General features: G+C 42.2%; 1 protein-coding gene across 2 annotated transcripts in view; it reads right to left on the reverse strand.

The window, feature by feature from the left end:
* unc45b (unc-45 myosin chaperone B) overlaps positions 1-26765 on the reverse strand; it is a 77670-nt gene that overhangs the window by 34591 nt on the left and 16314 nt on the right. For both annotated transcript variants that reach the window (XR_015759911.1, XM_043716985.2), the window contains exons 6-10: positions 24841-25008; positions 18406-18574; positions 9547-9717; positions 8770-8941; positions 3455-3755 (exon numbers count right to left, since the gene is read on the reverse strand). Coding sequence is in view for 1 of the 2 variants with exons in the window: in XM_043716985.2 (XP_043572920.1) it covers positions 3455-3755; positions 8770-8941; positions 9547-9717; positions 18406-18574; positions 24841-25008 (981 nt within the window). In the remaining variant the exon portion in view is untranslated. The remainder of the gene's footprint in view (positions 1-3454; positions 3756-8769; positions 8942-9546; positions 9718-18405; positions 18575-24840; positions 25009-26765) is intronic.

Genomic DNA, 26765 nt, shown 5'->3' on the forward strand with positions numbered 1-26765 from the left:
TGTAATATATTCATTATGGAATGTAATAGCAACCTCTTGTGGCCATTTGTTTCTATGTGTCTATCCGAATAAACAAGTTTAATTTGGGGTCATTTTCCATGAGTTGCACATTGTTTTAGTCTGCCCTGTAAGATCACGCAAGGTAGGGCATTTCTCACTTAAAAGAGAAAATTGAGTAATGGACTGATAGACATCCTTAAAATTATGAAGGTGTTTTCTAGGCTATATGTAGAGAAAAAGTGTTTCCATTGATGGGAGAGACCAGAAGCTGGGTTTAACACAGGACAGTCACTAATAAGACCAACAGGAAATCCAGGAGAAACTTCTTTCCCTAAAAAGTGATGCGATGTTGCAAAGAGTAGTTGAGATGAATATCACAGATGCATCTAAGGGAAATCATATAAACACCTGAGGGATAAAGGGAATCGATGAACATGTTAATGGGTTAAGATGAAGAGGAGTGTCAACACAAGTACCTGCATAGACCAGTTGAGTCAGATGACCTGTTTCAGTGTTGTAAATTCCAGTTAATTTGAAAATTAAAGTTTAGTAAAATAGACTATTTCAAATAGCATTATATTATAGCATAGTATTATATGGAGCTCCAAACATGATTTGGAAAGAATGAAGATATTTAAATAATGTTGGCAGATATTTAAGGGACCAATTTGCAAAAACACCCAAAATACAGATTAACTACATAGAGTCATAGAGATGCACAGCATGGAAACAGACCCTTCGGTCCAACCTGGATTAGTGGTGCTGGAAGAGCACAGCAGATCAGGCAGCATCCAAGGAGCTTCGAAATCGATGTTTCGGGCAAAAGCCCTTCATCATGAATAAAGGCAGTGATCCTGAAGCGTGGAGAGATAAGCTAGAGGAGGGTGGGAGTGGGGAGAAAGTAGCATAGAGTACAATGGGTGAGTGGGGGAGGGGATGAAGGTGATAGGTCAGGGAGGAGAGGGTGGAGTGGATAGGTGGAAAAGGAGATAAGCAGGTAGGACAGGTCCGGACAAGTCATGGGGACAGTGCTGAGCTGGAAGTTTGGAACTAGGGTGAGGTGGGGGAAGGGGAAATGAGGAAACTGTTGAAGTCCACATTGATGCCCTGGGGTTGAAGTGTTCCGAGGCGGAAGATGAGGCCTTCTTCCTCCAGGCGTCTGGTGGTGAGGGAGCGGCGGTGATGGAGGCCCAGGACCTCCATGTCCTTGGCAGAGTGGGAGGGGGAGTTGAAATATTGGGCCACGGGGCGGTGTGGTTGATTGGTGCGGGTCTCCCGGAGCGCTCTACTAGGAGGCGCCCAGTCTCCCCAATATAGAGGAGACCGCATCGGGAGCAACGGATACAATAAATGATAATAGTGGATGTGCAAGTAAAATTTTGATGGATGTGGAATTGCTCCTTTAGGGCCTTGGATAGAGGTGAGGGAGGAGGTGAGGGCGCAGGTTTTACAGTTCCTGCGATGGCAGGGGAAAGTGCCAGGATGGGATGGTGGGTTGTAGGGGCGCGTGGACCTGACCAGGTAGTCACGGAGGGAACGGTCTTGCGGAAGGCGGAGAGGGGTGGGGAGGGAAATATATTCCTGGTAGTGGGGTCTGTTTGGAGGTGGCGGAAATGTCAGCGGATGATTTGGTTTATGCGAAGGTTGGTAGGGTGGAAGGCGAGCACCAGGGGCGTTCTGTCCTTGTTACGGTTGGAGGGGTGGGGTCTGAGGGCGGAGGTGCGTTGGAGGGCATCTTTAACCACGTGGGAAGGGAAATTGTGGTCTCTAAAGAAGGAGGCCATCTGGTGCCTTCTGTGTGGAACTAGTCCTCCTGGGAGCAGATACGGCGGAGGCGGAGGAATTGGGAATATGGGATGGCATTTTGCAAGAGGTAGGGTGGGAAGAGGTGTAATCCAGGTAGCTGTGAGAGTCGGTGGGTTTGTAAAAAATGTCAGTGTCAAGTCGGTCGTCATTAATGGAGATGGAGAGGTCCAGGAAGGGGAGGGAGGTGTCAGAGATGGTCCAGGTAAATTTAAGGTCAGGGTGGAATGTGTTGGTGAAGTTGATGAATTGCTCAACTTCCTCGCGGGAGCACGAGGTGGCGCCAATGCAGTCATCAATGTAGCGGAGGAAGAGGTGGGGGAGTGGTGCCGGTGTAATTACGGAAGATCAACTGCTCTACGTAGCCAACAAAGAGACAGGCATAGCTGGGGCCCATACGTGTGCCCATGGGTACCCCTTTGGTCTGGAGGAAGTGGGAGGATTCAAAGGAGAAATTGTTAAGGGTGAGCACCAGTTCGGCCAAACGAATGAGAGTGTCGGTGGAAGGGTACTGTTGGGGACGTCTGGAGAGGAAAAAACGGAGGGCTTGGAGGCCCTGGTCATGGCAGATGGAGGTGTAGAAGGATTGGATATCCATGGTGAAGATGAGGCGTTGGGGGCCGGGGTAACGGAAGTCTTGGAGGAGGTGGAGGGTATGGGTAGTGTCTTGAATGTATGTGGAGAGTTCCTGGACTAGGGGGGATAGGACAGTGTCGAGGTAGGTAGAGATGAGTTCAGTGGGGCAGGAGCATGCTGAAACAATGGGTCGGCCAGGGTGGTCAGGCTTGTGGATCTTGGGAAGGAGATAGAACCGGGCAGTGCGGGGTTCCCGGACTATGAGGTTAGAATCTGTGGGTGGGAGATGTCCTGAGGTGATGAGATTCTGTATGGTCTGGGAAATGATGGTTTGGTAATGGGGGATGGGGTCATAGTCGAGGGGGTGGTAGGAAGAGGTGTCCTCGAGTTGGCGTTTGGCTTCAGCGGTGTAGAGGTCAGTGCGCCAGACTACCACTGCACCCCCTTTATCCACTGGCTTGATGGTGAGGTTGGGATTGGAGCAGAGGGATTGGAGGGCTGCGCGTTGTGAGGGTGAGAGGTTGGAGTGGGGGAGGGGGGTAGACAGGTTGAGGCGGTCCAACCTGTTCATGCAAACCAGATATCCCAACCAAATCTTGTCCCACCTGCCATCACCTGGCCCATATCCATCCAAACCCTTCCTAGTCATATACCCATCCAAATACCTCTTAAATGCTGCAATTGTACCAGCCTCCACCACATCCTTTGGCAGCTCATTCCATGCACGTACCACTCTCTGCGTGAAAACGTTGCCCCTTAGATCTCTTTTATATCTTTCCCCTCTCACCCTAAACCTATGCCATCTTCAATTTTAATATGCATGTTTAATGACAAAGGACAAACCTACTTGGCCATTTCCACTTGCAATGTAGCTAAAGGCCAACTTGAGAAATATTTTTCAACCATTTTTTCCATGTAATATATGAAATGTACAAAAAGTGATAGAAAGGCAGTAAACTAAATTAGGCTCTCTACCTTACATTTCACCAACTTTGGGCAAAGTTAGACTAAAAACCACAGCAACTGAGTAACAAGAAAATAACAAAATCCAGCAATATTGTTCAATAAAACTTACCACTAATGCTCTGATTTTGATTTTATCATTAGTTGATTTCTTATACATATCCTTCAGTAAGGTGATCCCGTTAGAAATGATGAAATTCGCTCTGCTGGCTTTGCTTGCTGCATGGTTGATGGCTTCTATTGCTACCATCTGGTCAATCTCTCTCTCTGAGCCACACAATGCGACCATCATCTCCATGACACCTTGCATGGCCAGAATGCTGTTTCCAACATCAAAGGGTCCCTGAAGGAGTGCAGACACACACTGGATTGCGTGTAAATTTTTTTCCATGTCCTTAGGATCAAACTTGCTCCTGCAGTGTCATTCAACAGACATATAAACAATTAGCACTTTTTTTCTTCTGATCATTTCTTCCAGGCCTAAATTGTGATCAGTTAAAAAAACCCTGCTGTTTGTGTCCTAACTTGCACCAATTTCTGTTCACCCATCACCCCCGCTCCCTCTGACTGTTATTAGTTCCCATACGGAAACAAACCCATAATTTTAGAATTCTCATGGCCTCACCATTTCCTTTCTCTGTAGCCTTATCCAACCTTACAATCCTCCAGCGTCCCTGCACTCACCGAATTCTGGCCTCTTGAGCAGGTTTAACTCCAACATTAGTGGCCATATTCTCAGATGTCTTGCCCTACCCTCTATAAACAGTCTCACCTCTCGACCTCTCTTTCATTCTTGAAGGTTTCCCTTGACCAAACATTTGGTCATCAGCTTCAATGATTTTATGTAGCTCATTGTTACATTTTGTCTGATGCTTGGCACATTTCACTACGTTAAAAATATGTTATATTAATGTTAATTGTTACTTCAGTATAGATTGTTGATATAGATCGATAATATAAATCTTTCATAGTTCTCACCTTCTGTCACGTAAAATGCTTTTAAGAAGGTTGTTGGCTGTTCAGTATTTGTTCATTGAAAGATTTTTGCCCAGCTCCTCCTTCTCTACAAGTTGCCCATCAATGACAAATTACCCAGCAAGGTAGATACACACAAGATATGATAGAAATAGATTAGGCCCACATATATTTCCATAAATTATGTTGTCGTGAACACTGTTAAAGCAGAATTTTATTTTTAAAATTAAAATCTTAGTTAAACTCTGTTCAGTAAAATGTTCATTGTTAGATTTTCAGAGCTGTGATCTCATTATTGATTTTATTATCAACCAACTTGGCACTCAGTGATTTGCCAATAAGGAATTTCTGACTTTGAATGTAAATTGATGTAATTTGGACATGGTCATTATACTTCCTGAAATAAATCACATGGTGAAAGGTCTATCTGAATATGATAAAGTTTCATACTAGGTAAATAGGTCACTGTTTGTTCAATTTGGTTTCTGCTTCTAGTTATTTAAGTTCAAAATGTGTTGTTTACTAAAAGAATATGAGCAACGCACCTTGGAAAAAAGGCCTTTATTTTCTTTTTGTGATAGCTAAATCCAATGTGAAAGAGGATTCTGAGAAATGTATGTCACACACATCTCAGTTCTGAGAATGATCAGGTTGCTATGGACATGAAAGTCAACTTAAAGCAAAAGTACATTCAGACCCTTTGAGGCGTACAATTATAGTCTTTGAACATCTTTCACAGAAACGCAGGACAGAATTTAATGCTGTGAAGAAGAGGGGAAAATTGCTTATGAAAAAGTCCAATCAAGAGATTTTTAAGGTTTCTGTTTCTATTAGAGTAAAGAAAGAAGAGTCCAATCTCTTGGTCACAAATTAAGCAAACTCTCAGTAGAGGGCAATTTCACCAAACTGAACTCAACTTTGCATTTATTCAAGAGTTCAAACAAAGGAGTCTCTGTAAACTGGTGCTGCTTGAACTGAGCACCTGACCAGACAGAGAAATAGTTCTTTCTCTGCCTTGGCAGTGATAATTATTTTTAGAAAGCTTGGACGAATTGTAAAGGTTATTAAAGATTTTTGGAAGATTTGACCTGGCGTGCTGAACAGGAAAAAACCTTGGGACTCTCCATATTTGCAGCTGCAATTGTGGAATCAGCTTAAAGTGAAATATATTTGTGTGTTTAAAATCATTGCTTGTTAATAAATTTTTCAATGATGTTGATTTTGGTTTGCTTGATACAGTACAATATATTTTGTTCATGGTTTCCTTTCATTGGTGATAGGGATGGGAGGATTAATTTCTTTCAAAACGTTATCATTTTCTACAGGCATCAGCTAAAAGCAGTTCCACAGTCATGAAAATTTCAACCTTTGAATGTGTTTGATTGTAAAATTCTGTTTATCATTATCTTTTCTTCAATTAGTATATTTGCCCCTGCATATCCAACGTAAGACATACAATCACAAATAATCTATGCTATTTGGTGCAGTGTTTCTTTCATTGCAACAGGGATAACAGCGCAAATATATTCCATTAAATGTAGCTTGCTTAGGAATATCCTGATCTTCTGAAAGGCACTGTATAAATATTCATCGATTGTTCATTCTCTCCACAATAAAGAAATGTTCAGGGGAGTGAAATGAGTTAATGCCAGCACTCTGAAATAGATTTGTCACAATAACCTATGCCTGATCGTTCCACAAAACAATAGTTTAATGGTGGTTTCAGTGTGGATGGAAGCTGTCCCTTGATTTATTGCCCAGTCAAGAGTGCCTCACCCCAATGCTAGGTCTGCAGGCAGGCCAGCAGATTCTTCTTGATAGACTCAAGTGACGTCTAATCAGGAATGGCTATCTTGATCACTCAAGGGTTTGCCCAAGGGTGGGTCAGATGCCAAACTGACGGCAGTGATGGAAAGGTAATGGACACCATACCCCTTTCCTTTCCATTTGTTTTATACCCCTATGCAGCCCATTGCCAAAGGAAACATCTTTTCAACATCATCCCTGCTAAGTCCCTTCATAATTTTAAATACTTCTGTCAAGCCAAAAAAAGGAAGGCTTGCATTAATATAGCACTTCTTCGCAACCTCAAGGCATCCCTATGCTCTGTATTGAAAATGAGTACTTTTTGAAATGCAATCACTGTTGTAACACAGGGAGCATAGTTAACCATTCTGTGCGCAGCAAGATCCTACAAACTGCAATGAAATAATTTCCAATGAATTCTGTTAGGTTGAGCGATGAATATTGTCCAGTAGAAAAGAACTCCACTGCTGTTCTTCAATGTGATGCCATGGTCTCTCCAATATCTATCTGAGAGTGCCGACAGGCCTTGCTTTAACAACTTGCCTGAAAGATGACACCTCCTGAGAGTAGGGAATGTCAACCTATATTATATGTTCATGTTTCTGAAATGGGTCAAGAACTCACAAAGGCAACAAGAGCCATACATTCAGCCACAGACGTCATTATCCAGTCTGCAGTTAAACCATATCAATCAGGAAGACCCAGGACCAATCCCAGGTGTCTGTTAATCTTTCAGTATTATTGATTGTTGCTCCTTCTTGTGACGGTCCTGCTGACCCCAGGAATTGCAAACTGGCCAAGACCCTGAATTTTAAGGTATGTTCATGGATAGCCAATGCGGTCTCCCTCGGGTAGCCTGCTGATGCCCACTACCTTGTAAAGTCTTCCTTGGGCAAACTAATAGTAGATTCCTTTTTATAATCCTTCACAGTATAACAGTCATTGGCAATTTACTGCCCAATCCTAATTGTCCTCCCTGTAGTTCTTGAATACAACTGAAAGCTCTGTCAGAACATTAGAGGCAGTAGTTAAGAGTGAAACCAAATTGGCTGTAAATCTGGAGTCACCTGTACTGGGTAAGGTTGGAGATCCTGTTCACATTAGTGAACCAAGGGATTTTATTGATGATTTGGTGCCTTCAGGGTCACTATCCCTGAAAGAGGCATTTGGATGAGTTTATGAATAGGAAGGGTTTGGAGGGATATGGGCCGGGTGCTGGCAGGTGGGACTAGATTGGGTTGGGATATCTGGTCGGCATGGAGGGGTTTGACAGAAGGGTCTGTTTCCATGCTGTACATCCCTATGACTCTATGTACTTAATTAACTGAAAATCCGCACCATCTGTGGCCAGCTTTGAATTCATGCCTCCCAATCAATAATCCAAGCCTCTGCGTTACTAGTCCCAATGATGGAAGACCTGTTGATCAATCTGGGATCAGCAATCTAACACCCAGATAATTTCCAGGTCATGAACCCTCACCTCACATGGGCTGCTGACACGATGCTATCACCAAACGGAAAAAATGACCCAGGGTTCAATTTGTGGAGGCAATTATCACCAGGAGGCAGGGGCTGCCTGGGGAGAATGAATGGTAAAGGCAGGAGGCAGCCATAATGGGCCTGCCACTGTTTCCGGAGCAGACAGCACCTCAGAGGCCAGCAGCGTCACCAAAGTAGTCAAATGACCAACTGATTATTTATAAATTGAAAATTGTCTCCTTGCCCTCCCTACAAGTTAACAAACTCAACAAGGGCCCCTTTCCTCCTCATTCACTTTAAAAACTGGGACACTGGGACAAGACGTTCTGGAACACTAACTGCTATCTGGGAGAGCACTAATTTTGAGGTTGCCTCTGCTTCTACTCCAGCTCCCTCAGGCAATTCATGTTCCTGTTCATAACCACCATGCATTTGTACCATGCCCTACCTAAGGTTGACCACACCAATCAAATTGTAACCATGCAACATAGAATCATAGAGATATACGGCACAGAAACAGACCCTTTGGTCCAACTCCTCCATGTTGACCAGATATCCTAAATTAATCAAGTCCCATTTGCCAGCATTTGGCCCATATCCCTCTAAACCTTCCTATTCATAAACCCATCCAGATGCCTTTTAAATGTTGTAATTGTACCAGCTTCCATCACTTCCTCAGGCAGCTCATTCTGTGTATGCACCATCCTCTGCATGAAAACAGTTGCCCTTTAGGTCCCTTTTAAATCCTTCCCCTCTCACTTTAAGCCTATACCCTCCAGTTTTGGAATCTCCTACTCTGGGTAAAAGACCTTGACTAACAATGTCCCTCATGATTTTATAAAAACTCTGTAAGTTCTCCCCACAGCCTCCAATGGTCCAGAGAAAATAGCCCCTCCCTATAACCCAACCCCTCCAACTCTGGCAACATCCATGTAAGTCTTTTCTGAATCCTTTCAAATTTCACATCTTTCCTATAGCAGGGAGACCAGAATTGAACACATTGTTCCAAAAGTGGCCTAGCCAATGTTCTGTATAGCTGCAACACCACCTCCCAACTCCTATACTCAATGCACTGACCAATAAAGGCAAACATCCTTAAGGATTGTAATAAACATGTCAAACTGAAGTCCAAATTGATTAGATAATCTGATTCTTCACACTACCTACGTTATATACTCTTCACAGATTTTTCGAAAAGTAGCTCTCTCCTCATCACAGCGAAGATCATCATAGAGCTTGTTGAGTAAGATGGAAGCAGTGAGGCAGGTATTATCAGTCAGGGGGAGACAGTTGGGCAGTTCAGGAAATTGCCCTCCCACTTCTAAAATCTTCTTCAAGCCTGAAATGGAAAATTACATTCGTGAATTGGATACAGAAAGATTTTGGCAGCTTCGGATTCACAAAACTGCCTTTATATTGTGCCACTAAATCTAGTTTAAAATGACAAATTAAGTGACCTAAGAATACGTCACTTTGACAACCCAACGGAAATGCTAAAGTCTGTGGATGCCGACAAGGTGAAATAAAGAACAGAAAATGTTGGAAGTACCCAGCATGCCTGTCTGCACTATGGGGAGAGAAATAGAGTTAATGTGCACAGAGAGAGCTGATCTGGTGCTGTGGAATCAGAACCAGGCACATAATCTTAAAATTCAGATGTGGTATCAGGAAGTATACTTTCACACTTAAGTGGAATAGAAACGTGGAGCACTCCACGCTACAAAGCTGTGGAGATTGAAGGTAAATTCAAAGAATAGCTAGATGTCCTGTTTTAGATTAACATATGTCCTGTGGGAGCTATTGAACTAAACCCTTAGTATTGGTATAAGTAGAGTAATTTCCTTCCACAGTGCCTCAGGATACTAAGAATCTGCAAGGCAAAGTTGTCCAAGGTATTTGGGCTGGGAAAATCAGAAATCCAAAAATAATGAAGGATGTACACACCAATATCAATTGTATCCAAGCTTTTGGTGTTGTCTTTAATGTCCAGGTCCTTTCGAGGCACATTTCTGATCAGCAGATTAAGTGCTTGATCCCGTCCATGACCTGAGATATTTTTCAGAGTCAGCATTTCCAGAAGGTGCCTGATGATCATCTTGACATCCTTAGAGGTGTCTGTGTGAGGAAGATAAAACAGATTTACAATACCTTTGATGTCATCAACAATCTCACATCATCATACATACAGTCAAAAATGTACACCTTGAGGGAAGACACAAAAAAGATTTACTAAAATTGTACCAGGGATAAATAACTTGAATCAGGTATTTGAGAAACTATCACTGTTCATCTTGGAGCATGATTTGGAGATGCCGGTGTTGGACTGGGGTGTACAAAGTTAAAAATCACACAACACCAGGTTATAGTCCAACAGGTTTAATTGGAAGCACACTAGCTTTAGGAGCAACGCTCCTTCATCGGGCTCCTTCTATCACCTGATGAAGGAGCGTCGCTCCGAAAGCTAGTGTGCTTCCAATTAAACCTGTTGGACTATAACCTGGTGTTGTGTGATTTTTAACTTTGTACATCTTGGAGCAGAGAAGGTGAGGGGATGGTTCAACGAAGATGTTCAAAACCATGACAGATATTAGGGACAAAATGTTCCCATTAGCAGAAAGGTCAGAAATCAGTGTACATTAACATAACATAATTGTCAAAAAAAGGAATAGAGATGAGAATTTCTATGAAATAGTTGAGTTGTTATGTTTGTGTTTGCATGGTTTGAAAGAGTGTTGGAAACAGACTCAAGGGCTGAATCTTACTTGCATTGAATTTTTTGGAGGGTTTCTTGCCATGAGGTCTAATGAGTTTTCTCGACATACCTTACTAAACTCACTTCATTAGCTACCTACCCTGTCCCTGTCGGGGCTCTCACATCCAATTCCAGCCCCATCATAAGACTCGCCATTCCTAGGATAACTCACTGCTCAATAGGTATCCCAAAATTCAGCGGCATGCCTTGTGCCCACGCCATCTTTAAAAGGCTGATGTGTACCTGATCAAGTTCTGACAATGCGGAGCTGCCTTACACAGTTCCTGATGTTTACCCTGGATTTGGCAGACACAGCGAAATCAGTGCCCACATTGTGGGCAGGTTCCTAGGACCAGCAGTGGAGGCCATGATACCAGACCACGTCAGCCTGATTAGAAGTTGTCACCCAGATCAGTGCAGTCTCAACTGTCCAGGAAAGCCTGTAGGAAGAATGACCTTCTACACAATGTCAGCATAATGGCCACCATCTTGTTTTAATTCTATCCCATCTCCCACCAAGGGTTATGTTCTACAACTCTTACTAATGATTGCAATGTGTTCCCTCAGTCGTTATCACCCACCTCAACTCCTGACACCATGCACCATGCATGCCCTCTGCACTGCCTACTCACTCGCTCAGGACACCTCCCTAACTGCACCAGGAGTACCAGCTGTACCACACACTTTCATCTCCCTTAACACTTGACCCCCTCTCTCATCCAGGAGAAACATAGCCCACAATAGTGGAGAAAGAGTCAAGCCAGTTGGTGTGCCACCCAACATTTGGCTCCTCAGAGGATACTGACTCTGACTGCCTCGGGAGGCTGAATTTCCAAGCCCCTGGACTGGTATCAGAGTTTGCCTTTGACTTCCTGTGCCAGGACCCCCTCTCCGTCAAGCGAAGCTGATCCTGATTATCTTGACTGCTAACAATCATAATGAAATTCCTTCCATTACGTTAGCATTAAACACCGAAGCAAGACAGCAGTAATATGAGCCTGGTATCTCCATCTGAGGGGGCAAAGTGCAAAGACGCAAGACAAGGCAATGCAAGACAGGGTTGCTGTCAGCTATGACAGTGGGTGAGTCCCTGACTGCACACTGTCCTTGCTGCAGCATTAATGAAAGTTGCTGGTGCAGCCTGAGATACAGCATTTAAGTGCAGAAGCATCCTCTAAGGGGTTTGGAGATGTGTCATGAGGGTCTTAGAAACTGGTACATGTCAGATGAGAGTGTCTATGAACTAGGTTACATATGGCTGGTGTCTATTGAGCATGCCCTGAGAAGTTGGTATCCAACAGAGAGGTTCTTCAGACCAGGTGTCAAGCCAAATCCACCATCTACCAGTCCAGGTCTCTGTGCAAAATTTTCTCAACATCTGGTTTGTTGGGCGAGTTTAGTAAGATCAGAGGTTAGTTGGTCTGTCGACAAGGCAGTTCACAACCATTAATCGCTCCCAACTGACAACACACTGCTGCCTAGCAAGAGTCTCACCACACTTACTGCAAAAAGAATAAAAGATGCCACCAAATGATCTCAACTTTGAGATGGGGGCTCAACGGACTTCCTCATCAGTTATGCCACACATCCTGATACTCCCCACATGGTTCAGAACCCTGTAAGATTCAGTTTAATATGCAATAATCTCCAAGAACAGAATTGGATAAACACTTGAAAAAGAGATAAACTACCTGATTTATGGGAAGGTGTGGAAAATAGAACCAATTAGCTAGATGTTTCAAAGAGCTGGCATGGACACGTGGACTGAATGGACTCCTTCATTGTTGTACTGTCCCATGATTTTGATATTTCACTCCTTCCCTCAAGACTTCAGAAAACCCAAATTATCAAGGAAATAACGGAATATTATTTAATCAGTTCAATGCTCAATGCTTACAGCATCAACACATTAGAAAGATACAGCAAGGTGAGTGTGTGACCAAGATTATTTTTACTCATTCATGATGTTATGACCGAGTTAGGAGGGGTGAACTTTCATTCCTTGTTGCCCTACTCCACCAGTCACAACAATGCAGTGTCACAACAATGCAGCCTTTGTACCTTCAATTGTGTAGTTGCACTTAAATTGACACTTACTCATCCAGCTGATGATAAAGAGGGAATGTATTTTACATGTGCGAATGCATTACCAACAAAATGTCACTTGTGCCACTTATGCTCCTCAGAAGGCCTTCTTCTTCCTTTCCCTGCATTCCCAAGCAGCACAGCTGGTGTAGAGTGGCTTGCCCTGCAGTAGAGCCTGGTGCCCTTAGAGTATTGGGTAGGAGACCATGGGGCTTTTTGCAGCTAGAGTGCCCTGACATGCTGATTGTGCCTTCCACAGAGGCTGAGGGTGGCAGACAGGTTGGAGGTGGAATGTCCTGGCATCATGGTTCCTCCTGGCACTGCCCTATCTCTTTGTGAGGAAGCAGCACATGGAGAAAGATCAAGGTTACTTGACCCCCTGTCAGTTTGTCATGGTACTGAAGGCTAATGGTTTGATGATGGAGTGCAGATCTGTGCTGTATCAAGCAGACACTGAATACTAGATGTTCAGCCACCAACCTGTCCAAGGAGACAGCCGGATATTCACATGCCAGAAGCAGCCTGGTACAAACAGTGCTGATGCTGTCTCCAGCTTTTGAGTGAATTTATCCTGTGCATCCGACAAACATGTCTTTTGCTTCTCTGTTTGCTTGTGCATTTGATTGAAGTCATGAATGGCCAACACCATGGTGCCCTTTCCTGCCTGGGGCTGAGGAGGTGCCTTATCTCCCACAGTACTCTGAGTGCCAGTGCCCTGGGGCATTTCTCCTCTCCACCTGTGGAGAAGTGGCAGTGATGTGCTCAGCAGTATGTGCTCCTGACTCTAATCCAGCTAACACACTGTGGAGTCAGTCTCTGAGCTACTGGAGGGAGCCATGGTGATGCAACCTCTACGGGTCTGTGACTCTTCTTCAGAGGTGGAAGTAGAAATGTTTTTGGGGGCTGCTTTCTTGATGAGGAAGACTGTGCAGATTCCACGGGTGCATGCAGAAGATAAAAGAGAGAATGTGTCACTAAAAAAGGGGAGACTTTCCTCCTTTATTCCCAGCGATGGTAAAGGAGAGTGGCACGATTCTTATGTGGTTGCTGAAACATGGAAATTTTCGGCATCACCACTTAACAGTCCTCAGTTGCAAAGACATGGCCCCATTGCCAGTAATCCAGGGGTTCAAATCCCACCAAGGAAGATGGTGGAATTTGAATTCAATAAAAAAGTATGGAATTAAGACTCTATTGATGACCATGAATCCATTGCCAATTGTTAGAAAAACCCACCTGGCTTTCTAATGTCTTTCAGAGAAAGAAATCTACTATTGGGGTGGCATGGTGGCACACCGGTTAGCACTACTGCCTCATCGTGCCAGGGACCCAGGTTCGATTCCACTCCTGCATGATCATTTGTGTGGAGTTTGCACGTTCTCCTCACATCCACAAGGGTTTCCTCCGGGTGCTCTGGTTTCCTCCCACAGTCCAAAGATGTGCAGACTAGGTGGATTGGCCTTGCTAAGTTACCCAACGTGTCCAGGCATGTGTAGATTGGGTGGATTAGCCATGGGGAATGCAGGGTTACGAGGGTAGGGTAGGAGTTGGATCTGAGTAGGATGCTCTTCGGAGGGTTGCTGTGGACTCCGTGGGTCAAATGGCCTGCTTCCACCTTGTAAGGGTTCTATGATCTTTAGCTGGTCTGGTTTACATGTGACTTCAGATCAACATCAATGTGGTTGACTTTCAACTGCCCTCTGATATGACTGAGCAAGCCACTCAGTTATATAAATTGTGACAAAGTCTCAACAAAGAAATGAAACTGAACAAATCACTTAGCATCAACCTAAGCACTGGAAAAGATAATAGCAGAAACAGCCCTGTCACATCTGCAAAGTCCTCCTCATGAAAATCTGGGGGTTAGTGCCAAAATTGGGAGAGCTGTCTCACAGATTAGTCAAGCAACAGCCTGACATATTCATACTCACAGAATCATATCTTACAGACAATGTCCTAGACACCACCATCACCATCCCTGAAAATGTTCTGCTCCACAGGTAGGATAGACCAAGCAGAGGTGGCGGCACAGTGGTATACAATCAGGATGAAATTGCCCAGGGAATCCTCAGCGTTGACTCTAGACCCCATGTCTTCAGTTTAAACATGGGCAAGGACACCTCCTGCTGATTATCATGTACTTCCCTCCCTCAGCTGATGAATCAGCACTCCTCCATGTTGAACAACACTTGGAGGAAGCCCTGGGTGAGGGATTTCAATGTCCACTGACAAGAGTGGCTCAGTAACAGTACTACTGATCGAGCTGGTTGGGTCCTAAAGGACATAGCTGCTAGTCTGGGTCTGCAGCAGATGGTGAAGGAACCAACAAGAGGGAAAAACTTACTTGACCTCAACCGTACCAATCTGCTGGCTGCAGATGTATCTGTCCATGACTGTATTGGTAGGAGTGACCACTGCACAATCCATGTGAAGACAAAGTCCCACCTTTATATTCAGAATACCCTACATTGTGTTGTATGACATTATCATCATGTTAATTGGGAAAGACTTCAAACAGATCTCGCAACTCAAGACTAGTTATCCATGCAGCATTGTGGGCCACCAGCAGCAATAGAATTGTACTCCAGCACAATTTGCCCAGCATTACCTCAGACAACTATTATCATCAAGCCAGTGATCAACCCTGATTCAATGGATAGTGCAGGAGGGCATGCCAGGAACAGCACCAGGCATACAAAATTGGGATGTCAACCTGGTGAAGCTAACAACCAGGATCAGTTGCATGTCAAACTGCATAAGCAGCAAGTGATAGACAGAGTTAAACTATCCCACGACCAAAGGTCAGATCTAAGCTCTGCAGTCTTCCCACACCCAGTCGTGAATGGTGGTGAACAACTAAACAACTCACTAGATGAGAAGGATCCACAAATATTCCCATCTTCAATGATGGAAGAGCCCAACACATCAGTACAAAATATAAGGCCAAGGATTTTCAGCAATCTTCAACCAGAAGTGCCAAGTGGATGATTCAATCTCGACCTCGGTCAGTGGTACCCAGCATCACAGATACTAGTCTCCAGCCAATTCGATTCACTCATAGAGTCATAGAGATGCACAGCATGGAAACAGACCCTTCGGTCCAAGCTGTCCATGCCGACCAGATATCCCAACCCAATCTAGTCCCACCTGCTAGCACCCGGCCTATATCCCTCCAAACTCTTTCTATTCATATACCTATCCAAATGCCTCTTAAATGTTGCAATGGTACCAGCCTCCACCACTTCCTCTGGCAGCTCATTCCATACACGTACCACCCTCTGCATGAAAAAGTTGTCCTTTAGGTCTCTTTTATATCTTTCCCCTCTCACCCTAAACCTATGCCCTCTAGTTCTGGACTCCCCGACCCCAGGGAAAAGACTTTGTCTATTATCCTATCCATGCCCCTCATAATTTTGTAAACCTCTATAAGGTCACCCCTCAGCTTCCGATGCACCAAGGAAAACAGCCCCAGCCTGTTCAGCCTCTCCCTGTAGCTCAGGTCCTCCAACCCTGGCAACAGGCACTGGATACTGCAAATTCTATGGGCCCTGACAACATTCAGGCAATAGCACTGAAGACTTCTTCTCAACAACTTGCCACTTCCATAGCCAAGCTCTTCCAATACAGTTACAACATTGGTATCTAACCGACAATGCAGAAAATTGCCAAGGTATATCTTGCACACAAAATGGAGGACAAATCCAACTCGGTCAATTGCATCCCAATCAATCTACTCTTGCTCATCAGTAAAATGATGGAAAACATCATCAACAGTGCTGTCTTGAATGTTTTGGAAAGATCATATTCTTTCCAAAGCATTCAAGATTATAAGTGTGTATACAGGTTTGTGGGCGGCATGGTGGCACAGTGGTTAGCACTGCAGCCTCACAGCGCCTGAGACCCGGGTTCAATTCCCGCCTCAGGCGACTGACTGTGTGGAGTTTGCACGTTCTCCCCGTGTCTGCGTGGGTTTCCTCCGGGTGCTCCGGTTTCCTCCCACAGTCCAAAAGATGTGCAGGGTCAGGTGAATTGGCATGCTAAATTGCCCGTAGTGTTAGGTAAGGGGTAAATGTAGGGGTATGGGTGGGTTTCGCTTCGGCGGGTCGGTGTGGACTTGTTGGGCCGAAGGGCCTGTTTCCACACTGTAATGTAATCTAATCTAATCTAATCTAAGTCAGTGTCATTATAAATTAATATTTTGGTTAGTGCAACTTCATAATATAGGAATGTGGGCATTGCTGGCAAAGCTTACATTTGTTGCCTAGCCTTAATTACCCTTGCAAAAGTTCTTCTTGCAAAAGATGATTATAATGCAATTGAATTCTATATTAAATTTGACAGTGACCTACCAAATCCCAAACAACTAACTAACTTCATCGGCATGAAATGGAGACTTGGCTCAGGTTAATTGGGTAAGTGGACTATAAGATACAGCAATGCTTAAGTCATTGTAGCACTTTCAATAATGTTCCTAGCAAACTGGAAGTCAGAAAAACCATAATATGATCAGATAAGGTCAACATTTTATGGAAAGGAGATTATGTTTGGAAACTTTTAGAATATTTGATGGCAGGGTATGTGGGAGGTAAAGGGGAACCAGTCAATATAGTATATATAGATTACCAAAGGCATTAAAGGTTTAAAGATGCCACATATAAATTAAGATTAATATATAAGATAAAAGTTAAGGAAGTTGGGCGAATATTCTAGCAAAGCTAAAGCATAGGTTAATGGGCAGGCAGCAAAACATAAGGACATACTGGACAGTTTCAGTTTGGCAGGCTGTAACTATTGGAATGTTTCAGGAATCAGTCAGCTATTTTCATATTATGTTAATGACTTTGACAAATACCTATGGTAATGTACTCAGGTTTACCAAAGATATAATGTTATGTGGGAAAGTAGGCTGCAAGGAGGATATAAGGATGCTAAAAAGAGGTATAAACAGGTTAAGTGAGTGGGCACAAGGTAATTAATAAAATACAATGTGGGCACGGTTAGTCATTTTGCTAAGAAGAATCACAAAGTAGAATATTTTTAAAGGCATGAAAGTTCGAACATTAGTTGGAACTTAAGAATTGGATGTATTCATAAGAAAATTTGTTTGCAGGTACAGTAAGCAATTAGGAAGACAAATGACATAATGGCCATTATTGCAAGGGACCGGAGAACAAGAATAAGGAAGTCTTGCTAGAATTCTGCAGGGCTATGATGTAGCAAAATGCTGTGCTCCACTTTATTAGAGTACATATATTTAAGGTAGGATCATCTTGCTGTGGAGACACACCATTGATTCCTGGAAAGAATGGATTCTCTTGGATGAAAGGCAGTGTAAATTAGATTCATATTTTCTGGAGCTTGACAAGGTAGACACCAAGAGATTGCTTAGACCTGGCTGTGGAATCTAGAACATGGAGTCATGTCTCAGATAAGGAGTCAATCATTGAGGAGAGAGAAGAGCAGACTGGTCTTCATTCACAGGATTGGGAATCTTTGGAATCCTCTACCCTAGAAGATGAGTAATCTTACAGCATTTAGTATAGTCAAGGCTACAGTAGACAATGTTTTAGTCTCTCACAGAATCAAAGGAGATGAGGAACAGGTAGCTAAGTGGATCTCAGGGAGAATAGGCTATACCACCCCTTAGGCTTTAATTGTAATGAATGGTAGAGCAAGCCTAAAGGATGGTATAGCCTATTCCTCCACCCATTTCATATATTCTTACGGAAGTCCCTATAGACACCCCCACCCCTATCATCCCCATTCTGAGAACTGCTGCCCTGGGATAGCAGTTACATAGCCAGGAAATAAATAACTGTGTAATTTACAGCAGCACAGTGAAAGTTATAATGAAATTGTAACAGAGTTATGTGCGGTGTGCTTGCCTTTAAGCCCATTATCTAACATTGATACAAGAAATCTTCAGTTGGGTCTACAAGCAGATCTGCGACCACCATTTTACATACCCAGCACCAGAGCTTCATCCTTCCCACGATGTTCCTTACTATCTACTCCTTCAAAGTTATCTAGGATTGTTTGGAAGAGACTTGAGGTTGCCAAAACGATGTCTTCATTGTCCAGAGCCATAAGACTGCAAATCTTATTCAAGCCCATGAAATGTAACACAGCAATTGCCTGCAGACATAAAATCACAACCACATTAGTTTCCAACCCTCTTAATAATACCACAGACCACACACAGATGCTAATTAAACTTATGAACAAGACAAAGTTATTCAGGTCCCTCCAACAGTTCTGCCAATCAATGATTTATGGCTAAAAACATAAGACCTTAAGACACAGGAACAGAGTGGGCCATTCACCCATCAGGTCTGCTCTGCCATTCAATGAGATTGTGCCTGATCTGATAATCCTCAACTCAGCTTTTCTGCCGTATGTCAATAACTCTTGATTCACTTACTGATTAAAAATCTGTCTGTTTCAGTTTTGGCAAACTTAATGTCCCAGCCTCGAAAGCAGAATTCCACACATTCACCACACTTTGAAATAAGTTCTTCCTCAATTCTGTCTTATATGAGCAATCCCTTCCCCTGAGATAATACTCTCGTCCTTAACTCTCCCACAAAGGGAAACAACCTGTCCATATCTACTCTATCAAGCCCGCTAATAAACTTGTTTCTGTAAGGTCGACTCTCATTTTTCTAAACCCTGAGGAGTTCTCCGAATGACTCAACCTCTCCTCATTATATAATGCCTCCATGCCTAGAACCAGCTTAATGATCTTCTCTGGACTGCCTCCAATGCAATATACCTTTCCATACATAAGGGGACTAATACAGCTCATGGTACTCCAGGTGTGGTCCAGTGCATTGCATAGTTTAAGAAAGACTTCTCTAATTTTAATTCCATTCCCTTTGAAATAAAGGCCAATATTTCTTTTGCCTTCCCTATTACCTGATGAACTTACATGCCAACATTTAATGATTCAGGGGTGAAGACTTCCAGATAGAACATAGAAAATAGAAAAGTACAGCACAGAACAGGCCCTTTGACCCACAGTGTTGTGCCGAGGGTTAATCCTAATGTAAAATAAAATTTAACCTACATACCCCTCAACTAATTGCTATCCATGTGCATGTCCAGCAGTCGTTTAAATGTCCCTAATGACTTTGCTTCCACCACCACCGCTGGCCACGCATTCCATGCATTAACAACTCTCTGATGAAGAACTTTCCTCTGATGTACCCTCTATACCTTTCTCCTAATATCTTAAAACTATGACCCTTTGTACCAGTCAATCCTGTCCTGGGGAAAGGTCTTTGGCTATTGACTCTATCTCTTCCTCTCATTATCTTGTACATCTCGATCAGGTCACCTCTCTTCCTCTTTCACTCCAACAAGGAAAGTCCAAGCTTAGTCAACCTCTCTTTGTAAAACAAGCCCTCCAGTGCAGGCAGTATCCTGGTAAACCTTCTTTGCTCCCTCTCCGAAGCTTCTGTATCTTTCCTATAGTAGGGCAACTAGAACTGGTCACAACATTCCAAGTGTGGTCTCACCAGAGACTTGTAGAGCTGTAGCAAAACCTTGCAGTTCTTAAAGTTGATCCCCCTGTTAATGAAAGCCAAAACACCATATGCCTTCTTAACAACCCTATCCACTTGGGTGGCAACTTTGAGGGATTTATGTACTTGCATACCAAGATCCCTCTGTTCCTCTGTACTGTAGCTCTCTGCACTTTTTCTCTGTGTAAATAATATTCATCTCCCGTATGCTTACTGCCAAAGTGCATAACCTCATGTTTTCCCATATTACAATCCATCAGCCAAGTTTTTGCCCACTTGCTTATCCTGTCTGCAGCCCTTTGTAGGCTGTTTGTTTATGTCACCCTCACTAACTTTCTTCTCATCTATTTTTGTGTCATCCACAAACTTAACTATAGTACAAGATCTTTCCTCATCCAAATCATTAGTATATATTGTAATCTGATCCCCATGGCACTCTATTAGTTACAGGTTGCCATCCTGAAAATACCCACTTAACGCAATTCCCTATCTTCTATTAGTTAGCCAATCTTCTATACATGCTAATAATGTACCCACAATATCATGGGCTCTTATTAAATAGTCTAACATGCAGTACCTTATCAAACATCTTCTGAAATTCCAAATACATTACATCTGCCGCATCCCCTTCAATTATTCTATTGATCTTCACAAGGAATTCAACAATTTGTTTGACATGATTTCCCCTTTGTAAAGTCATGCTGACTCTGCCTGATTGTATTATATATTTTCAACATCTCTGGTTGTACATTTTTTTAATAGTAGAGTTTAATATTTTCCCATTAACAGCTATTAAACCAATTGGAATATAGTGACATATTTTTTATCCTTTATCTCCTTCCTTTTTTGAATACATATTTGCAGTTTTTCAATTCTCCCAATGCTTTTCTAGAGTCTAAAGATTCTTGGAAGATTGCCCTTACTGCATCCATTATCTCTGTAGCTACTTCCTTTAATATCCTAGGAAGCATTCCATCAGTTCTACGGTTCTCATCAGTCTTTAGCCACATTAGTTTTTCTAATAAATTGTAATGATAATTGTTTTATGTATTTCCACTCCCCCTTTTGCCTCTTTCATTACTTAGTGATTTTGTAACACTATTAGCATCTTCTACTGTGAAGACTGATACAAAGTATTTATTCAACTCCCTTTCCAATTCTTGGTTTGCCATTGTTATTTTTCCAGCCTTGTTCCCTAAGGGGGCCTATGTTCATTTTGGCCTCTCTCTTCTTTTTTATATTGATAAAGAAGCTTTTACTATCTATCCTAATACTCCTATACTTGCAAGGTTATGCTTATAGTTTATATCCCCCATCTCTTCTTTCTCATTTTCTGAAACTTTTGCAATCCTTTGGTTTACTACTAATCACATATTTTTATTTCAATTTGATACTATCCTTAAATTCACTGGTTAACCATGGTTGACTTAACTGCTTCCTAGAATGTTTCTTCCTCACTGGAATATCTTTGCTGTGAACCACAAAATAAGTTGTTAAGTCTCTGCCATTATTCCTCAAACATTTTTGCTGCTAAACTCCTTTCCTAGTTCACTCCAGCCAGCTTTGCTTTCATTCTTTTTTGTGATCACCTTTATGTAAATTTAGCATAATTACTTTCAAGTCAAGGTTCTTCCTCTCTAAAGGAATGTTAAATTCGACCATGTTATGGTCACTATGTCTAGAAGAATTTTTACTTAGAGGTCATATATTAACCTTGTCTCATTACACATATGGGATTCAATATAGCATGATCACTATTTGGATCGACAATATGTTATGCTAGGAAACTGTCCTGAAAACACCCTATGAACCCTTCTTCATGGCTATCTCTGCCAATTTGACTTCATCAATCCACATGAATATTAAGTCAGTCATGATTAATGCACTGTCTTTTTTACATGCCTTCATTATTTCATGAGTTATTTTTTGACCAGGTGTCAGAAGGCTTAGAGATTATTTCTAGCAATGTCTTCTTCTCCATGTTATTTCTTACCTCCATCCATATGAATTCTTATACTTTCTGATCTAAGATCATTTTTTGCTATCATATTTATTCCATCCCAGAAATACAAAACTACTCCACTACCAGATTCTTCCAGCCTCTCTTTTAAAAATTAATATATTCCTGAATATTTAGTTCCCAACTTTGATCCCCTTGTGTCCATATCTCTGTAACAACCTAGCCACTAACTTCAATTTGAGCTTTTAGTTTATTTGTCTTGTTCTGAAATATTATATGCATTCAAGTATAGAGCCATTAATTCTGCCTTATTCCTATTTTTCCTCCTTTCGCCATATGTTTTTTCATGTTTGTACATTCTGTCCCTTGCTGTTCCACTCTGAATGCTGTTATGCAAATAACTACCCTGTAACGCTGTAATGTCCTTTTATTTTGTAAGCCTACATTTCCACTCTCACAAACCCTCCTCCTCTCTAATTAGTTTAAAGCTCTCTGCCCTTTGGCTGATTTTCTCTATTATTCCATTCTTCTCCGTTGGCCTACATTGCTCAGACCATCGAGTATAGGAATTGGGACGTCATGTTGAGGGTTGAACATGATGTTGGCAAAGCCACCTTTAGAATACTGTGTACCGTTCTGGTCGCTCTGCTGTAGGAAAGATATTATTAAATTGGAAAGGCTCAGAAAATATTTACAAGAATGTTCCTGGAACTGGACGGTTTGAGTTATAGGATTGACTGCGACTTTTCACTGGAGCATAGGAGGTTGAGAGGTGACCTCAGAGGTTTCTAAAATCATGAGGGGCATGGATAAGGTGAATAACAAAGGTCTTTTCCCTAGAGTGAGGGAGTTCAAAACTATTTTTTAAAGGTGAGAGAAGAAAGAGTTAAAAGGGACCTGAGGGCAACATTTTTACACAGAGGGTGGTTCACATGTGGAACGAACTACCAGAGGAAGTGTTAGATGCAGGTTACAACATTTAAAAGACATTTGGATAGAAACTTGATTCGGAAAGGTTTACAGGGATATAGACCAAACACAGACAAGTGGGACTAGTTTAGATTGGGAAATATGGTCAGCATGGACGAGTTGGACTGAAGGGCCTGTTTCCGTGCTGTATGACTCTATGGCTCTATATCCCTCAATAACTTCTAAAAGAAATTACAAATCTCATATTGAAAACTGTTAAATTGCAGAAGAGATCTCCACACTTAACCCACTCTTTGTGTGAAGAAGTGTTCCCTAGTCTTTTCCTTTAATGTCTGGAACCTGAATTTAAGGTTATGTTTCCATGCGCTTTCTATCCCAGAGGTTTCCAAAGTGGGCGTCAGACCCCAAATGGGGTCACAAGCTAAAGGTTTAAAGTCATGAGATCTGAAGCCGTATTGGCTGCTGTGGGTTTCAGACCAAGTTATACCAGCCTTGCTCTCGCTCTCAGTTTTCACTCAGGGCTTGCAATAATTTTCAAGCCACAAAATGATACTGGATCACAATGGGGAAAATATCTGGGAAGAACTAATCTATCTTATTAATTCCTTCCAAAATGCGAAGTCCCACAATCAAATCACCTATTAACCTTCTATATGTCAGATAATATCACCCTAGTTTATGTGATTCCTCCTCATATTGTAACACTTGGAGCCCTGGTAACATGCTGTTAAACTGTGGTGTTTCTTCCAAAGCTAATCTCTCCTTTCCAAGTTCCAATACCCAGACTAGTACACAAACCACCAGATGTGGTCTGCTCAGAACTTTGATTAGCTGTAACAAAATCTCTTCCTGTTTATTTCTCACCCTCTAGATATGGTCTAATATTCCATTAGTTTTTGTAATTACTTTTAGTCCCTGACCACTACATATTAGCAATTCGTGTATATTAATCTCTAATCCTCTTTCATCCTCCACACTTCCCAACTTTTCACCAAATAATTAACAATCAGATCTTGTTGTTTTAGAATGACTTGGATTGAAATTCATCTGCCATGCCTTTGCTGATCCACTTAACCTATCAATGGCAGTTTGTAATTTTATGCTCCAGTCATCTCTACCTTTTCAATCTTTATTATCAGCAGTAAAATTCAACATTTGGCTCTCTATTGTGATATGAAGTCATTTAAAAATATAGTGAATAGTTAAGCAGCAGCACTGATCTTTTGTTACTTATTTCAAGTTTGATCACGCTCTACATATTACTACTCTCAATTTTCTACCTGCTAACAAATTTTTGAAACAAGTCAATAATTAGATTCCAAGTGCTCTAATGGTCAGTTTTGTGAATCATAATGAATTTGAGGCTTGGAGCAGTGATGGTTGTCTTCAGAGTAGTGATGGTTAAATATAGATTAAATAAAAAAATTCAAAACCATAAAGGGTGCAGCTGTTTTTAATGGCATGAAGGTTGGTAAGTAAAGCACACAAATTGTACACAAAGAAGCAGGGATACTATGAGGAAACATATTTTTACATGGTGAGTTTTTGTGACATAGAACGCATTACCTGAAAAGGAAGTTGGGCAGATTAATTGGTAACTTTCAAAAAGAAAGTGAATAAATGCTTGAAGAGAATGTTTAAAGGGCAATGGGCAACAACAAGAGTTTTGAAGGTGTTTGAGAGATAAGTTGTACAGAAGATGTCTCTACTTGCAAGGTAGACTCTAAAAAATCCGACTTGGAGTTCAAGAGAAGCATCTTTACCCAGGAAGTGGTGAAGAGTGTGGAACTTACTACCACAGGGAGTAGTTTAGATGAACAATGTAGATGCAATTAAGGGGAAGCTGGATAGACACAAAGGAAGAAAGAACGGGATGAGATGGAGACGATGCCTACATGGAACAAAGACATTAGCAGGGAACAGATGGGTTGAGTGGTCTGTTTCTATGTTGTACATGCAATGTAATCCAATGTCAGTTGACATCTTACCCGTGACTTGTGGCGACTGCTCATTCCTGAAAGTGTCCTTATTGCAGCAATCATCATTTCTGGCATTTTGGTATCAATAAGCTGCATCAACAGGTTAAGACCATTGTTTGCGAAAATCCGTTCAGCTCCTGCATCTTCTCTTGCCAGCACTATCAAGTTATTGGCAGCCTGGAAAAACAAATAAAATTGAAGGGAGATTATTTCACAAGACTTTTCAAACTAGTTATCTCAACACATCATGATGCTTGACGGTTGCTAGCAAGCATATTGTGGTATGATAATTATTTAAAAAATCCCCTTGCTGAGCAATCAAAGAATAGTCAACACAATTGTATCTTGAAGTCCTGTGCTGCATTTTGAACTGGAAAGATTCAAAGTAGAAAAGACATAGTGAGAGAAACAAAGAAAAAAATTAAGGAAACCAATAAAAGAGACTTGCATTTATAAAACATTGTTTATAACTTCAGCACTTTACAAAGATTTGTGAATTTGGAATATAGCCACTCTTGTGCTGGCAATGTGACTGGGAGAAGTGTGCAGTGAGTCAGCCTCACTGTAAAGCAGACTGGGAGAGAGGACCTGTGACAGAAAGGCAGCAACAGCAGGAGATTAGGAAAAACAGCAGCAGAAAGTCCCTTCAACCTGTTGTCCCTCTCAGACCTTAACTCTGACATCACAGGTAGGTGATTGGTAGGTATTGTTTCTACGTTTTTTGATTTGGCAGATGGTTTAAATCGAGAGATATGGGCTGATGGTGGGCATTGTTAATTGGTCCAATAGACTGTGATGTGGAATCGCTTGGGGTGGAATTGAGGGATAGCAAGGAAAAGAGGTCACGGTCTAAGTCACCTATAGACTCCTGTAGAGTTGTCTCACTGTAGGACAAAGTATAAATCAGCAACAATCGAGGTGTGAACGACGGGGACTTCAATTGTCATGGTTGGTTTTAATCTGTATAGTGACTGGACAAATCAGATTGGCAGGGTTAGCACGGAAGATGAATTTGATTGCTTCTTAGAAACATAGAAAGAAGAAGTTGGCCATTTGGCCCTTCAAGCCTGCACCACCATCAATACAATCATGGCTGATCATGCAATCTCAATATCCCATTCCCTCTTTCTCTCCATACCCCTTGAACTCTTTAGCTGCAAGGGCCTCTTCCAGTTCCCTCTTGAATATATCTAATGAACTGGCCCTAACAGCCTCATGCAGGAGAGAAATCCACAGGTTTGCAACTCTGAGTGAAGAAATTCTTCCTCATCTCAGTCCTGAATGGCTTACCTCTTATTCTTAGATTGTGACCCTTAGTTCTGGACATCCCCAACATTGGGAACATTCATCCTGCATCTAGCCTGTCCAGTCCCATCAGGATTCTATAGGTTTCTATGAGATCTTCCCCCTCCATTTCTTCTAAATTCCAGTGAGTACAAGCCCAGTTGATCCAGCCTTTGCTCATATGTCAGTCCTGCCATCCTGGGAATCAGTCTGGCGAACCTTCACTCGACTCCCTCGACAGTAAGAATGCCCTTCCTCAGACTAAGAGACCAAACTGCACACAATACTCAAGGTGTGGCCTCACCTAGACCTGTATAACTGCAACAAGAGATCCTTACTCCGATACTCAAATCCTCTCACTGTGAAGGAGAGCATGCCATTAGCTTTCCTCACTGACTGCTGCACTTTTAGCGACTGTTTCACCATGACACACAGGTCTTGTTGCATCTCACCTTTTCCTAAACTGCCACCATTTAGATGATAATCTGCCTTCCTGTTTTTGCAACCAAAGTGGATAACCTCACATTTATCCACATTATATTGCATTTGCCCAGTTTTTGCTAATTCAGCCAGTCTGTCCAAGTCACCCCACCACCCGTTAGGATCCTCCTGACAGCACACACCACCACCCAGTTTAATGTCATCTGCAA

This window comes from Chiloscyllium plagiosum, unplaced genomic scaffold (assembly GCF_037043375.1).
Source record: "Chiloscyllium plagiosum isolate Xiang-an unplaced genomic scaffold, Cpla_swu_hap1 HiC_scaffold_2, whole genome shotgun sequence".
In the NCBI taxonomy this organism is placed as follows: Eukaryota; Metazoa; Chordata; class Chondrichthyes; order Orectolobiformes; family Hemiscylliidae; genus Chiloscyllium; species Chiloscyllium plagiosum.